General features: G+C 36.4%; 1 protein-coding gene and 1 long non-coding RNA gene across 13 annotated transcripts in view; one reads left to right on the plus strand and one right to left on the minus strand.

Annotated features, from left to right (window-relative positions):
- GART (phosphoribosylglycinamide formyltransferase, phosphoribosylglycinamide synthetase, phosphoribosylaminoimidazole synthetase) overlaps nucleotides 1-14,408 on the plus strand; it is a 34,194-nt gene extending 19,786 nt beyond the window's left edge. For 9 of the 10 annotated variants that reach the window (XM_078146545.1, XM_020995911.2, XM_020995916.2 and 6 more), the window contains 10 exons: nucleotides 1,258-1,367; nucleotides 1,708-1,906; nucleotides 7,254-7,505; nucleotides 7,891-8,043; nucleotides 8,601-8,807; nucleotides 9,308-9,448; nucleotides 10,441-10,571; nucleotides 11,785-11,926; nucleotides 13,048-13,163; nucleotides 13,438-14,408. In XM_078146545.1, coding sequence (XP_078002671.1) covers nucleotides 1,258-1,367; nucleotides 1,708-1,906; nucleotides 7,254-7,505; nucleotides 7,891-8,043; nucleotides 8,601-8,807; nucleotides 9,308-9,448; nucleotides 10,441-10,571; nucleotides 11,785-11,926; nucleotides 13,048-13,163; nucleotides 13,438-13,629 — 1,643 coding nt within the window. In that variant the 3' untranslated portion in view covers nucleotides 13,630-14,408. Of the gene's footprint in view, nucleotides 1-1,257; nucleotides 1,368-1,707; nucleotides 1,907-7,253; nucleotides 7,506-7,890; nucleotides 8,044-8,600; nucleotides 8,808-9,307; nucleotides 9,449-10,440; nucleotides 10,572-11,438; nucleotides 11,764-11,784; nucleotides 11,927-13,047; nucleotides 13,164-13,437 lie in introns of those variants that run through there. The other variant, XM_078146546.1, reaches the window with a different exon arrangement.
- Nucleotides 1-16,100, minus strand: part of LOC110214819 (uncharacterized) — a 42,801-nt gene that overhangs the window by 11,937 nt on the left and 14,764 nt on the right. The window lies entirely within an intron of this gene.

Below are 16,100 nucleotides of genomic sequence, written 5' to 3' on the forward strand. Positions count from 1 at the left end.
CCTCAGCTATTTTCTAGTTTTGGGTTGGCAGTAATAATTAGTATTCAGCTTATTGTTGTGGGTGATTTTTTTCCATTTATATGAAATAGAACTCAAAAGGCCATTCTATCTTTCTCTAAATCCTTTATTTTTTTATGTCACAATAATATTACATTATATACCACAATTTATCCGACAACAGTTTTATATTGATCAGTTGCTCTTGATTTTACATTTAGAAACAAATATTTCTGATTAATACTACCAGAAGAAATTAAGGCAGTATAAAATGCAGGTTCCTTTCCAATACAGATAGGCCTTTTTACTCTTGGAAAGTTAAAAAAAAAATCAGGTCAACTGTTTGCCCTATTATAACCTATCTTATACGTCCTTCCTTCCTATGATTAGATGTTATGGGACATGAAACTATCAAATATACCTTAGTTTATGATCTAGTGCTCTTGTATTAAATACGTTTTTAGTAGGTAATTTTCATCCAAAATGCAGAACTACAAAAAAACATAATAATCACTATAGTATTACTCCAGATCCGTACTTCATTCAGCACAACATTCTATTTCTAATAGAAAACTCAGACCATATTTTAGAATGGAATGGTTTGTCTCAGTACTGTCAACCTCAAAGGGTCAGCAACAGGCTGGATTGACTTAAAATTTTGATATATGAATGGAAAAAATGTTAATGTGCAATTCAGAGAAATGTGGAAAGACATGAATGAGCTAATGCAGAGTGAAATAAATAGAAAAACCAAATACCATAAAGTAAATAAAGATAACTAAAAGCAAAATAAAGTCTAGAGAATTGGAGGGGGGAAAAATAAAGGTCCTAGAAATAAGCTAATGAAATACAGTCCTTCCCCCAAAAAGTGGACATGGACTCAATATTAGCTATTTTTGCGTAATCGGGACAGCTAGGTAACACAAGTGAATAGATCTAGTGCCAAGTCTGGACTCTAAAAGACTTAAGTTCAAATGCAGCTTCAGACACAGTAAAGTGCCTGGCATATAGTAAGCACTATAAAATTATTAGCTATTATTATTCTCTGTAACAAGAAAGGATTTGTTGTGGAGAGAGGTGGGAAGTAAATGACTGGTGTAAATTCAATTAAATTTTCTAATATCTTATTAGATTATTTCTCGGTGCTCACCTGTCCCCTTTGAATCGTTTGTTGATGTGAAGGGATAAGAAGATAGAAGTGGAGCTATTCATGGTTTTCCTTTGTGTTAAACTGTATTTTACCGTTTTCCTATTTCATAGGATGTAATGTAGACCTTGGAGGATTTGCTGGTCTCTTTGACTTAAAAGCAGCTGGTTTTAAAGATCCCCTTCTGGCATCTGGAACAGATGGAGTTGGAACCAAATTAAAGGTAACCAATTCAAAGATTAGGAATTTATAAAAGCCTATATAGATGTTTGTTTCATTTTTCTTATCAAAGGGTTAAAAAAAAATGGCATGCCATATATTTGGTAAGGTTTATTATCCATATATTTAAGGCTTGATAAAAGAATAGTAATGGTAGAAGGTAGGTAATAAATGGGGAGTGGGGGGCAGGATTGGTTAGCAGTTCATTTGAGGGGTTTTCACTTGTTTTTGTGTGAGAAAATAATTCTTTTGGCCAGCTCTTTATCAGTTTTTTTTTCTTAAGCAAACAGCTTTTTGCTTATTCTTTTAGATTGTAACAAGGGCTCTATATTATTTCTCTATAGATTGCCCAACAGTGCAATAAACATGATACCATTGGTCAAGATTTGGTTGCAATGTGTGTCAATGATATTTTGGCTCAAGGAGCAGAGCCTCTATTTTTCCTTGATTATTTTTCCTGTGGAAAACTTGATGTCAGCACAGCTGAAACTGTCGTTGCGGGTATAGCAAAAGCATGTGAAAAAGCAGGATGCGCTCTTTTGGGTATGTTGGTATTACCTATGATAAATATGGGCTTTTAAAGCTTGCTTTTTAAGCATTTTATTGATGCTTTTTGGTTTTTAAGATCACTGTCATTTCTCAATATTGCCCCCAAACCCCAGTAGTACCTTACCTTGAACAATGAGATGTCATCTAAATCTAATGCCTACTGAACTGCTTTCTGTTTTGCCTAGCACTTCACATCAAATGAGGAGTTTGTGTAAAAATGAGAAACAACTAAGTAAAATAAGCATATTCAATATTCTACAATCATTGTCTGCCTCTTACCTGAACTCTTTGTGATAGCCCCCTAAGTGATCTCCCTGTCTCAAGTGTCTCCCTTCTCCAGTCCATCTTCCACATAAGCTGCCAAAGTGACTTTCCTTCTCAATAAACTCTGCTTCCATATTGCCTGTAATGTCAGATGTAAACTCTCCTTGAGCTTTTTTTAACCAGATCTGTGAGGGAACTCATGGTGTGGAACTGCTTTACCAGTACAGATTGGCACCTTCTCTGAGGCAAGTCAAGTTGAAGTGACTTACCCAGAGTCACACTAGCAGGATAGGTCAGAGGCTGAACATGATCCCAGGTCTTTGATTCAGAAATCAGCTATACCCACTATACTTCTTTATTTGCTTTTTTTTTTAATATGAATATTTTCATATACAATGGATAGGAAAAAAAAAAGAATTGTAAATGAAATTCAGTCCAAATGCCTGGCTGGAATTTTGTTTTGTTTATAATGTAAATATCTACTTTTAAAATGATTGTACCAGGGCAGCTAGGTGGCACAGTGGGTAGAGCACCAGCCCTGCAGTTAGGAGGATCTGAGTTCATATCCAGCCTCAGACATGTAACACTCACTAGCTGTGTGACCCTGGGCAAGTTCCTTAACCCCACTGCCTAGCCAAAAAAAAAAAGTGGCTGTACAAACATTAGCTTTTTCTTCTGTGTTCCCTTCTAAACATCTTTCTGCTCTCTTCTGTGTGTTTTTGTTTTATTGATTGATAACTTTTTTCTTTCTTTTTTGTCATCACCCTCCCTATCATGGTATTCCCCAATCCCTCACTAAAATTGCTCTTGTAACAAATAATTTATAGTCAAGCAAAACACATGTGTGTTGTATTGGTTGTGTCTGAAAATGTATGTCTTGTTCTATGCCTGTTGCCTTTCCACCAGGCTGTAGAAAGCAGGTTTCACCATCATCACTCTTCTGAGTCCTAACTGGTCATTGTGTTGATGAGAGTTTTAAGTCTTTCACAGTTGTCTTTTACAATGTTGCAATAAATATCTACATTCCGTCTGGTGGTGTCATTTGTACCCATGTGAGGTTGGTAGTGTTCATCTGGTTTGACAAGTCTTAGGAAGTTCTCTTTAACAAATAGCTTCCTGAGTACTCCTGAGCAGGGAGTGACCAACCACCAAGACAGGTGGATGTCTCCTCCGATACATGCTGGTTGATATTTTGCCTGGTAGCATCTATGAATCCACAGCATCATTCCTTGGAAGGACAAGCAGCTGTTTTTTTCCTCAAAGGACTTAGTTCTCTTCCCTTGAGCCCAGTGGTTAATTTCTGTTTCTCATCTGTACGACATTCTTCTACCCTGCAGCCTCCTGGCCTAGGTCAGTCCCTCTGCATCTTCAAATATCTTTTAACATTTGAGCTCTTCCATTTTGTGGTACTGTTTGTTTGTTTGTTTAAAGGAACGTTTCATCCTCAAAGATAGGAAGGAAACCAGCTTGCACTGGGCATAAATAGCAGTCACTTGGCTGTGGCAGAAGCAAAAACCTTGCATTCATACCGCAGGTCTCTGTGAAGGTCTTTCTGCTTTCTATATTTTCCAGAAATGTGACCCTCACTCCTTGCCTGTCTTGCTATTAGCATCTCTTGAGAATTGCTAACACAATGCTTTATGGGTGATGTTTAGGTCTTAAGTTGTTGCTGTCCTCACCTATCATTAACACTTTCAGGGCCATATCCTCCTTCCTTTCCTTTTACTCACTGGGCTCTTAACTTCTATTGCCAGTGGCATACCAATTACCTTTTTCTCAATTTTTTTTTCATCCCACTACAGCTGAATCCTTTTTCTCCCATGGAACCTTGAAAATGGGTATAAGTAATCATGTAGTCTAGAAGTACATTATGTAGTCTGACTCATCAGAGGAGGAATCCCATTTACAGTATCACTAATAAGTGGCCATCAATCTTTTTAATGTGTTCGTGTACTTCTTGAAGCATGACAGCCAAACCAACACAGTATTCCAGATGTGACTATAGCAGAGCATACATTGAGACTGTCGTGTCACTCCTTCTAGACATAATGTCTCAACTAATGGAGCTAGGAACCACGTTAGATTTTTTTGGCTGCCATTCTACCCCTGTTGACCTAAAATTGAGCGTTTAGTCCACTGAAACTTCCAGTTCTTTTTTCACATAATCCAATAAAATGAAATTCAGTGGGGAGATTAAATTGTTATACTTGGCCATCATTTAGCACAATGCCTGATGTTTTGTGTGTGTCTGTATCCAAGCTTAGTGGGGTTCAGCAATAAGAAGTAGCATTTTGCAAACAATGCAGTTTTGAGTTATGTTAATAGAGATATAACTTTTAGGAATAGGGAAGTGGTAGGTGGTGATAACCACCTATTTTGTCCTCTTCTGGAGTAATATACTTGGTTTAGGGAAACTCAGTTTTAGAAGATAAGCATGAGATGAAGAGGGCCAGTTTGTCTGGAATGAAGGGGAGGGATTTACAGGAAGGGTAGGGTAGGGTCATATTGTCAGACTTGGCAAGCATAATGTCTCTGTCTAATTCAATATATTTTTTGTTTAAATAAGTTTTTATTAATGTGTTCTGTCTTTTACATCCTCATAGTATCCCTCTACCTCCCCTTCTCAGAGAGCCAAGCCATATTAACAAGTAACATTTTTAATGAAGGGGAAAAAACAGCCCAACTGACAGTACATTTAAAAAGTCCAAAAACATGCAATTATGTTCAAAGCTGTGGACTTCCCATACCTTCATAGGGGTAAATTGGAAATACTTTTCATTCAAACCATGCTTAATCATTATACTCTCTTCTTCCCTTCCCTTCTCCCTCCCTGAGATAGTAAACAATTTTTTATATAGGTTATATATGTTCAGTCATGTAAAACATATTACCATGTTAGCCATGTTGTGAAAGAAGACAGATCTAAGGGGAGAAAAAATATGAAAAGACAGGAAGTGAAAATTAGTATGCTTTAATCTGCATTCAGACTTCATCAGTACTGTTTTCTGAAGGTAGTAGCATTTTTCATCATGAGTCCTTTGGAATGGTCTTGGATCATTGTATTGCTCAGAATAGCTAGGTCATTCACAGTTGACCATTGTAAAGTATTGCTATTGCTTTGGTTCTGCTCACTTCTCTTTGCATCAGTTCATCTAGGACTTTCCAGGTTTTTCTGAAATCCACCTGCTCATCATTTCTTATAACACAATAATATTCCATTACAGTCATATACCACAAGTTGTTCAGCCATTCCCCAATTGATAGTCATGCCCTCATATGCATCATTTCTTACAGCATAGTAATATTCCATTACATCCACATACCACAATTTCTTTAGCCAGTTCCCAGTTGATGGGTGTCTACTTTGTTTGCAATTCTTTGCTAGCACAAAAAGTGCTGCTTATACATACGTTGGTGTATTTGGGGCTCTTTTGGGGTATTCAATGGCTCTCTTCGGGTAAGCCCAGTAATGCTAATGATTTAGAGCATTCCCCCATGTGGTTGTGAATATTTTGCAACTCTTTTAAAAACTGTTTGTTCATATCCTTTGACCATTTATCTATTGGGGAATGGCTATTACTCATAAACATGTGGCCAATAGCCATTCTTGACTAATTTATATTTTTGTGTGTGTGTGTGTGTATTGAATACCAAACCTTTATCAGAAAAATTTGGTACAAAGATTTTTTTCCCATTTGACCACTTATCCTAGATATATTAATTTTGTCTATGTAGACACTTTTCAATTTCATGTGATCAATGATCTATTTTAGTTTTGCTGCTTATCTGGTTAGGAATGTATCTACCCATAGCTGTGAGAAGTATATGATCTGCTTCTTTTCCAATTTTTTAATCATATGGTCTTTAAAAAATTAGAAAAGAAGCAGATCGTACACTATTAAGGTCACTTATGCTTTTAGACTGTTATGAAATATGGTGTATGGTTGTTCTAAGTGTAATTTCCACTTGACTGCTTTCTAGTTTTCCCAGCAGTTTTTATCAGAAAAGGAAATGCTATTTTCCTACTTCTTTTCGTCATTTCCCTTGATATTCTAGATTGGTTGTTTTCCCATAGAGTTTGTTATTACTTTATCAGGTTCTAAATAGTATTTCACTGACAAAATCAGGGATTCTCAAAATATTGATATGTATAGGTTCTGCTTTTTAAAATAAGCCTTTTGTATTACCTTAAAAGGAGTTGTGGAGATTCAGCTACAACTTTTTCTCTCTTGGGCTCTTAAGCAGTCTAGTATTCATTCTGACATGTATCGAGATAATATCCCAAAAAGCAACAAGTTAATTCTTGCCTAGACTGTTGCAATAGCTTTCTAGTTAGTCTTCAGGGCTTTAGTCTCTGACGAAGCCATCCTTCACATAATTGCTGGACTGGTGTTCCTAAAGGCCAGACCATGTTACTACCCTGCTCAAGAAGCTACAATGGCTCCCTATTATCCTTAGATTATAAATCATAGTATAAAATATAACTTCCCTCATTTGGCTTCTAAAGCCCTTTAAATGGTCCTAAATTACTACATATTTTTACAGAGTCTATATTTGAGCCAAATTGGCCTACTTGTTAGTTTTTATAGTTGACATTACATCTTATGTCTCAGTGCCTTTACATAGGCTTTCCTGTATTCCAAGAGTGTCTTCTTCCTCACCTCAGCCTCGTACCAATCTTTGGCTTTCCTCAAGGCTTAGTATATCTGCCACCTATTGCTTGATTGAGATTTGTCCTGATTTGACCTGAGTTACTAGTGTCGTTCTGGTCCTGTTGTTCCCTCTATGTAGAAAGTGAACTCTTTAGAAGCAGGAACTATGTTATGTTTTTCTTTATTTGTCCAGTGCCTAAAAACAAAGAAAAATTCATCCTTTTTATAGCATTTGCTGTTACCTTTAAATCATTTAAGTTTCTTAAATTTCTTAATTTTTGCAAATATTTTATAATTAAGCAGCTGCTATGGTATTTAATTCACTTTGAGTAGTTATACTACATAGTGGATTATAAATGGCAAGATGCTCACTTATAAGTATTTCCTGATTTCACTAACTTATTTTCCCATTTCCCTTTAACCAGGAGGTGAGACAGCTGAAATGCCTGGTGTGTATCCCCCTGGAGAATATGACCTTGCAGGTTTTGCTGTTGGTGCCATGGAGCGAGATCAAAAGCTCCCTCAACTGGACAGAATCACTGAGGGGGATGTTATCATTGGAATAGCCTCTTCTGGAGTTCATAGTAATGGATTCAGCCTTGTAAGGAAGATTGTAGAAAATTCTTCCTTCCAGTTATCCTCTTTAGCACCTGATGGATGTGGTAATCAAACTCTAGGTAAATAGTTGAGTATAATACGGCTTAAGACTAACATTTAAAATTTGGGGGCAGGTAGATGGCACAGTGGATAGAGCACCGGCCCTGGAGTCAGGAGGACCTGAGTTCAAATCCGGCCTCAGACACATAATACTTCCTAGCTGTGGGACTCTGGGCAAGTCTCTTAACCCCAATTGCCTCACTTAAAAAAAAAATTGAATGAATAACTACTTTCTTATTTAATTATGATGAATTTATCCTTAAACTAATGGGTATATAATTTTGCAAAAAATTACCCATTTCAGAAGAGCTTTCTGTTTTTAAGCTTTTTGTTTAACATTCTTACAGTCCATCTGTCTTATAGTTTACTGTTTAAATGGGACTATCTTGTATCTCACATTTACAGGGGAATTGTTGTTAAATCCGACCAAAATCTATAGCCGAACATTGTTACCTGTTCTTCGTTCAGGGCATGTTAAGGCCTTTGCCCATATTACTGGAGGTGGACTACTTGAAAACATCCCTAGAGTTCTTCCAGAGAAATTCGGGGTAGATTTGGGTAAGGAAAATAACAGAATGTTTTTTGCTTCCTTTCCCTTCTTTCTGTTCATGTAATCAACAGTCTTTCTTAGTCTAGACCTTCATTACCCTTCACGTCTCCTGTGGGAGGCAACAGCTTCATATTTAATCTCCCAGTCCTTCCTGTGTCATACTGTTGAAGTGTAGATCTTGCCATGTTACTCCCTAAATCCTTTGGCTTTTAAAGCCCTTTACCTGGCCCCACACTAACCTTGTTATATATCATTCCCCATCCAGTATGATGAATTCTGAATTCTTCTGGCTTTTATTTTAAATTCATGGTGATGTTTAGTATTAACATGTCTTTCAAGTTAAGCACAGCCAAGGCCTGGAATAGCAAGTGTGCTAGAACAATAGCTTGACACCAGAGTGCAAAGGGCTTTAAATACCAACCTGAGGAGTACTTTATGCTTCATTTCCTGTAGTTGTAGTCCTAACTATATTTATTATATATTTGTATATGTATAAATGTAAATATTATCATGTTTTATGTGTGAAACACTAATCTCTAGTGTGGCATGCCTAACTTGTTGCTAGATGCTCGATGCTGGAAGATCCCTAGAATATTCTCATGGCTTCAGCATGAGGGATGCCTCTCAGAAGAGGAAATGGCTAAGACATTTAATTGTGGAATTGGGGCTGTCATGGTGGTACAGAAAGATCTGGCTGAGCAAGTTCTGAAGGATGTACACCAGCAAGAGGAGGAAGCCTGGATAATCGGGAATGTAGTTACTTGTCCTATAGGTTTGATCTCTTAATTCTATTATTTCATTCTGTTAATGTAGAAAGCTCTGCATTCTTTTCTTAATAAGAATGCAAAAAGTATTCAAAAATCCATTTTAATACATTGTCTCTGTCATTGAATTCTTCAGCATGTGGTTAGCACATGGATGCTGTTAAAATTGACTTTGGGCAACTGCTATCAATACTAGATTTGTGATAGTACGATTAAAAACCACCAACTATTAAACATTTTAGCGAAAGAGCTAATGATACTCTGATTGCTTCTAATTAGAAAGTGTCCATTAGAAACAGTCTTATTTGTACATCTTAACACATTTGATGCAGGTGTCTTTTATTTGTTGTAGTGCTTGTACAATTAAATGTTAGCATCTGAGTTTTCAGAAGAAAGTACTTTAAAAGAAAAAGTTTCTCTTAACATAAAATAAGTTTTGGTTTCTCTCATTCTTACTTTTTTTTTGTTTACCACTTTTCTACCTTTGTATTGTGGCTTTGAAATGAAGGTTATTCCCGTGTGAAAGTCAATCATCTGATTGAAACAATGCAAATAAATGGATCGTTCTCATTAGTGAATGAATCTTTAAAGGGTTGCCTTGGTATCCAACCAAAGAGGGTACAAGTGGCTGTCTTAATATCTGGAACTGGTGAGATACGTTTTCTTGTGTATGTTTTAAGCTGTTGATAAAGACTGTGAAAGGAATATTGGGTTAGAAAGAAATTAGGAGAACTTGGCAAAGAAATAAGGGGAAAATATTTTATGTCCTCGATTGGACTAACACTCTTAAGTTTTGAAATTCTGAATTCTGGTGGCTTTTAAATTCAGGGTGACAGCTTTAACATGTCTTTCAAGTTTAGGGTTTTGTTGATGTATTTTATTTTTAAAATAATAGATATTTGACCACTGGTTATTACTAATAATAAGTAGTATGTAGTAGTATTATAGTAACTGTTATTATACTACAAAGAAAGGAATTTACAGGCTATTTTTGACTTTGGAGTTGTTTACTAGTTGTAAACAGTGCTAGAATTGAGAGATACCTTTAATTTATCATCTAGTCATATAATTATAGAATTTTGCTAATAGAAAGAAATTTAAAAATTGAAAGTCCAAAGAGAATTAGTAATTTGTCCAAAATTATTGGTAGCAAAGCCAGTACTATAACTCTAATCTCTTGATTTCCTAGTCTAGTCTTGTCCGGCCCCTCTCATCTTTGAGTGTGAAAGGTGGAATGTTCCAAGTATTTTAGTATTATTCACTAAATTGATTTTTCAGTGAAGTGGTTACCTTAGTACAGCAAGCAGTTTGGTTTAGCCAAGAGCCAGGAATCAATATCTGGATAGCATTTCTTCAGTTGTTAATTTAGCGTCCTGACAGGAAATATCACCCATTTTATCTGTTGTTCATAGGAAATTGGCTTAGACTTAGTTGAAAACTGTTTAACTGCTTTTGAAATTTCCTTTACAGTACATATGTAGGGCATATACAACCATTTAACAGTAACTTTTTTTGTTTTTATGTATTTGAACACTTTATAAATGGAAGATAAATAAAATTTATTAATTGAGCACAAAGAATTGTAGTTACATACATTCTTATAAATTATAGGCTTACTTGCATTTTTTCCATCCTTTGTAGGCACGAATCTCCAGGCCCTAATAGATAGCACTCGGGAATCAACCAGCTACGCACAAATTGTTGTTGTTATCTCTAACAAAGCTGGAGTGGCAGGGCTACAGAAAGCAGAAAATGCTGGTATTCCTACTAAGGTAAGTTGGTTTTAGCGTGGATTGAGGATTTTTTTAATGTTCTTAGGCTATGGTAAATCCATTCATACTTTATTATCGCCATCCTCTGAAGTAATTTTTCCTTTACTACAAAAGGAAATTGGGATGAGTATTATGATTGTCCTTCCAATCAGTCCTTTTCATTTATCAAGTGGCACTTCCTCACTCCCATATCCAAACAGTTGCCAGGTATCTCTCTTTCATTCATCCCCTTCTCTATATTCACATGACCACCACCTTGGTTCATTCAGACCCTGATCACTGTCATCAGGCTCCCGTCTGGACTGGAATTCTTGTACCGGTTATTCCTCTGCAAGCTTTAGAGGAGTAACCGGTACAAGAATTCCAGTCCAGACGGGAGCCTGCAGAGCTTCCCAGATAGCTGACTGTGGTTGAATAGCAGCAGTTTGTTTGCTCAGACCTAAATGCAGGTCAAGAACTAGTAGCGCTCAGACGGAGGGGGCAGCAAATCAGCCTTTGTCCTGGATCAGACCACTTTGGGAGCATTCAAACCTTATACGTCCTCAGCTTGATTCTGGAATAATATCCCAAGCAAGCAGCAGTGAGATAAGCTCAGACCTTCTCTTCAGAAGTGTACAGAGCCAGGCCTAAACACCAAATCCAGAGTCAGAAAGTGAAGAGTGAGCAAGCAAAAAAGAATTCCAGCATGAAAAGCTGTCCTGGTGACAGTAATACTCAGGACACAAACCTAGAAGAAAAGAATGATTCCAAAACATCTACAACCAGAGCCTCAAAGAAAACATGACATGGGTACAGATTGGACTGGATTTCTTGTAAGAGCTGAATCAAAAGTTTAAAAAGGAATTAAGCATTTATCATTTTTGTCAGTGATATAAGAGTACCAGAGGAAGAAAATTGGAAAATAAATGAGAGTTATGGAAGAAAGAACTGAAAAAGAGAATTAACAGTTTGGCACAAGAGGTAAGAAATCTTGTCCAAGCAACAAATTTAAGTAAAAAGAATAATGGATCCACAGTGACTGGTCCTATACCTAATACCTTTCCAGTTTAGATAGTCCCTGTCATTCCCTTATGGCATGACCCTCAAAAAAACAAGGTAACTTTCGTGCCTCAATGAAGTATTTGATCTTGACTTTAGTATAATATGTCAGTTTTTGTGACTTGATTATACCTTTGAGACAGTTGGTTTTTATGCACCATCTTTTACTCTACAGGTAATTGATCATAAATTATATAAAAGTCGTTCAGAATTTGACAGTGAAATTGACAGTGTCCTTGAAGAGTTCTCCATTGACCTAGTCTGTCTTGCAGGATTCATGAGAATTTTGTCTGGTCCTTTTGTCCAAAAATGGAATGGTAAGCAGTTTATTTATTTAACAACTATCAGCCAACCCAAAAGATAATCTTTGGCATTAGGTTTTTGTACAGTCATTCCATAAAGTGAAATGTTTGTAGTGGCATTTTATTTCTGTTCAAACATAGTCTAAGCAACTTGTAAAGGTTAGAATCTATTTTTTTATCAAAACCCTTCACAGAGTTTTAGTGCATGTCTGTGGACCAGAGTGCTTTACTCATTTTCCCTTGGTCTGCTAAATGTTAATGTCTTTTCTAAAATTAGGATAAGTTGAGAGGTTTGTTTTGTTCATATGCTCATTAATACTTCTTCTGTACAAAAAAATCTTAGAAATGTTTTGAAGTAGGTTTGTCAGACCTCTTTCTTTAGGTTTTGTGAGAAGGCTGAAATGCAACAAGTTTGTAAGAATATATTTTTGACATCAATATTCTCATAATGATTAATGGCCTATAAATCATGAAATTCTGCAAACTCCAAAGCAGGGATGGGGAGGAGATATTGAGATTATATTTTAGGATGACATTATAGACCTGAGTGACTGGAAGGAGGGCAGTGTCCTCAACAATTATAGGAAAGTTTCCTGTAAAATGGGAATAATAATACTACCTCACAAGGTTTTTGTGAGGCTCAAATGAAATGCTATTTGAAAAGCACTTAGCACAGTACCTGGCACATAGTAGGTGCTTAATATTTATTCCCTTCTCCCTCTTCCTCTTAAAATACCTAGCATCCATCAAGCATCAGCTCTTTTGTGGCCTCATGTGGGAAGCCTCTTCTGAATTCCCATAATCAGTCTTATTTCTCTCCTCAAATAGTGAGTGTGTGTGTTTGTGTAATAAACACTTATTTGTTTACATGTTGAAATTCCTCCTCCATACAAGTACAAGTTCCTTGATTGTTACAGTCTATTAAAAAACGTGACTCAAAGATATAGCACTATTAGTATTAGTTCTGTACAATACTTAAGTTATAGTATGTGTTAAATGGGTTCTTGGCAAAAGATTTAATTAGTATAAAAACATCCTGCATGTGTTGATTTGATCTTTGTCAATAGTACAATTCTGTATGAGGGCAGTAAGAGGTCTAAGCTTTAACACAGTTTTTTGTTTTGTTTAATTTCTAGGTAAAATACTCAACATACACCCATCATTGCTCCCTTCTTTTAAGGGTTCGAATGCCCATGAGCAGGTTCTTGAAGCTGGAGTGAGAATCACTGGATGTACAGTACATTTTGTGGCTGTAAGTCCTTGGGGGGGGGGGGAGTGTGTGGGTGTGTTGCAGTTGGGGTTAAGCGACTTGCCCAGAGTCACACAGCTAGTGAGTGTTATGTGTCTGAGGCCAGATTTGAACTCAGGTCCTGAATCCAGGGCCTGGTGCTCTATCCACTGCGCCACCTATCTGCCCCTGTAAGTCTATTTCTTTTCTGAAAAATTAGCTGTTTTGAGGTTATATAAATGATTTGTATTGGCTAAGTTTGCTTTAGATATATTGAAAGCAATTTTTCTTTTTGTAGGAACAAGTGGATTCTGGACAAATCATTGTTCAAGAGGCTGTCCCAGTAATGAGAGGTGACACTATTGCAACTTTATCAGAAAGAGTAAAAATAGCAGAACATAAAGCATTTCCTGCTGCTTTACAGATGGTGGCTAGTGGTGCAGTAAAACTTGGAAAAAATGGAAAAATTTGTTGGAATGATGAGGAATAAAACACCTTAAATTTAGGGTGAAAGAATTGGATTTATCTATCAAATGTGGTCATTTATACTTTCTGTCATGTATACAAAATAACAGCTAACAGAGGAGAAATCCTTATGCCTCTGTTTGTTTAAAAAAAAACTATTCCTTACTAATAGTTCCTCATAAGATTGATATATCACCATATGTATGTACAGCTCTTTTTGTGTTGGCAAAGAATTGGAAATTGAGGGGATACCCATCAGTTGGGGAATGGCTGAACAAGTTGTACTATATGATCATGATGGAATGCCATTGTGCTATAAGCAGGATGATTTCAGGAAAACCTTGAAAGACTTATATGGACTGGTGTAAAGTTAAGTGAGCAGAACCAGGAGAGCATTGTACACAGTTACAGCAACATTGTATAAATGTGAGTGATGTAAATATTCTGATCCAAGACAATTCCGAAGGTCATAGGATGAAAAACAGTATCCACCTCCAGAGAAAGAACTAATGGAGACTGAAATTGAAGCATGCTTTTTTTTACTTTTCTATTTTTCTTGTTTTTTTGCATATTGGTTTTTAGTCTATGTTTTCTTTTGAAAGATGGCTAATATAGAAATGTTTTGCAGGCCCTCACTTGTATAATTGAAATCAAATTGCTTGCCTCAAGGGAGGGAAAGAATTTGGAACTCAAAATATTTTTTAAATGGTTGTTAAAGTTTTTTTATTACATGTAATTGGGAAATATTTAACAAAATTTTAAAAATGTATTTAAAAGAAAATAAAAATGAGAATATGTCATAAAGACTAGTGTTTTGCTGAGAAATCTTCCTGCTTCTCACCTATACCAAATTTAACATAGAATAAAACTTTCTATATGTGCAAAAAATATACAAATAAACCTGTGTTGTATCTCATATGGTTATACAAGCTTTAGCTAAAGGATTGTCTTTTCATTCCCAGTCAAGCAAAGTGTCAAAATTCCTCCATCGAACAGGACTTTACCCTGACCCCTTAATTCCTCATCTTTCATCTTCTCTCCTTCTGCTTTTTATCACTTGTCATTCTTTAAATGTTTCATTCATTCCACAAAGTAGACAGGTTAATGTGTTGATTTAAATTGCAGTTAAAATCTCTTCTTTGAACTATATGTGTATTGCTTTAAATTTCTCCCACGTGAACTTCTCTCTCTTTGTTCTTTATTTCGGAGGCTGTAATCATCCTTAGGTAACACTCCAATTTCAGAAGGAAACTTGAAGCTTCTTGTGTCTCACTAAATAGTAGCATACAACTTTTTGACATCACAATTATCCAAGATTGTAAAACCAGTATTTGTTCTCTCCAATCCAGACCCAGGTTTTGACTCATAAATAGTTTGCATTTTTTCAGAGCATTAAAGTTTACCAAGTGCATTACATTTTGTTATCTCATTTGATCCTCAGAATAATCCTGTGAGGTAGGTGCTTTTTATCCTATTTTACAGATGAGAAAACTGAGGTTAAGAGAGGTTAAATGACTCATTCACACTGGGTGTGTTTGTGTGTGAGGCATTGAACTCGTGTCTTCCTGACTCGAGTCCCACTCTATACGCACCTTTATACACATGTGCACATGCACTACACAGATGTGTGGTGTGTATAGTATCCCCTGAAAGTCTAAGGGCAGTTCTAAGCTAGTAAGTTCTAAGCTTCCAAGCTTAATAGTTTAAAACAGGTTCTCAAACTTAATTGGCCTACTGCCCCATTTTCGAAAAAAGAAAAAAATTTATTCACCATCCCCATGGAAATCTACTTTCTTTAACCCGTTAGTGGGTTTTTTTTATTTGCACCCTCAAATTTAATAATTTATTGTAAATTTGTGGGGTTTTCCTACATTGAAATTTTGATGCATGCAATATTGCATCATATAACCATATATGTTGTAAACAAGTCATTACATGCACATATTCCTGCCCATGCATGTTGGACTTCCCCACAGTACACAACACACACACCTGCCACTTGCTTGTCTATCAGCAGATTTGATGACCAATAGGTTGTAATTTGCATTTTGTGTGTTTATCTGGAAAATTATATAGTCACTGTGACTTTAACTTTCATACAACAGATGAAACATGTATGAGCAGTTTTTCAAAATTTTCTTCTCTCCTTATGCTTCCACTGCCCCCTTATTTTTAATCAATGCCCCACAATTGCACCTGAGGCTACTAGGCAGGCAAGCATGCCACCCCACCCCCGCAGAACTATCGGTCCAGGCTCCCCAGGGGGCAGTATCACTCATTTTGGCAACCTCTGCACTAAGATTGCTGTGGGAAGCTTTTTGTGGACCTTTGTACTACCTGAAGTGAAAATATTACTATCTACTCCTACCTAAGGCAACAGTGATTTTTGGAAAAGCTCACAACCCTCAGGGAAAGGCCCCATTCTGGAATTTTCCAGTGTACAACCTGCAATATTCACCTGTTCAGAATCATTTAGAAAGCTATTGCATAGTTGGA

Source organism: Phascolarctos cinereus, unplaced genomic scaffold (genome assembly GCF_003287225.1).
Source record: "Phascolarctos cinereus isolate Bilbo 61053 unplaced genomic scaffold, phaCin_HiC Scaffold_726;HRSCAF=1367, whole genome shotgun sequence".
NCBI lineage: Eukaryota > Metazoa > Chordata > Mammalia > Diprotodontia > Phascolarctidae > Phascolarctos > Phascolarctos cinereus.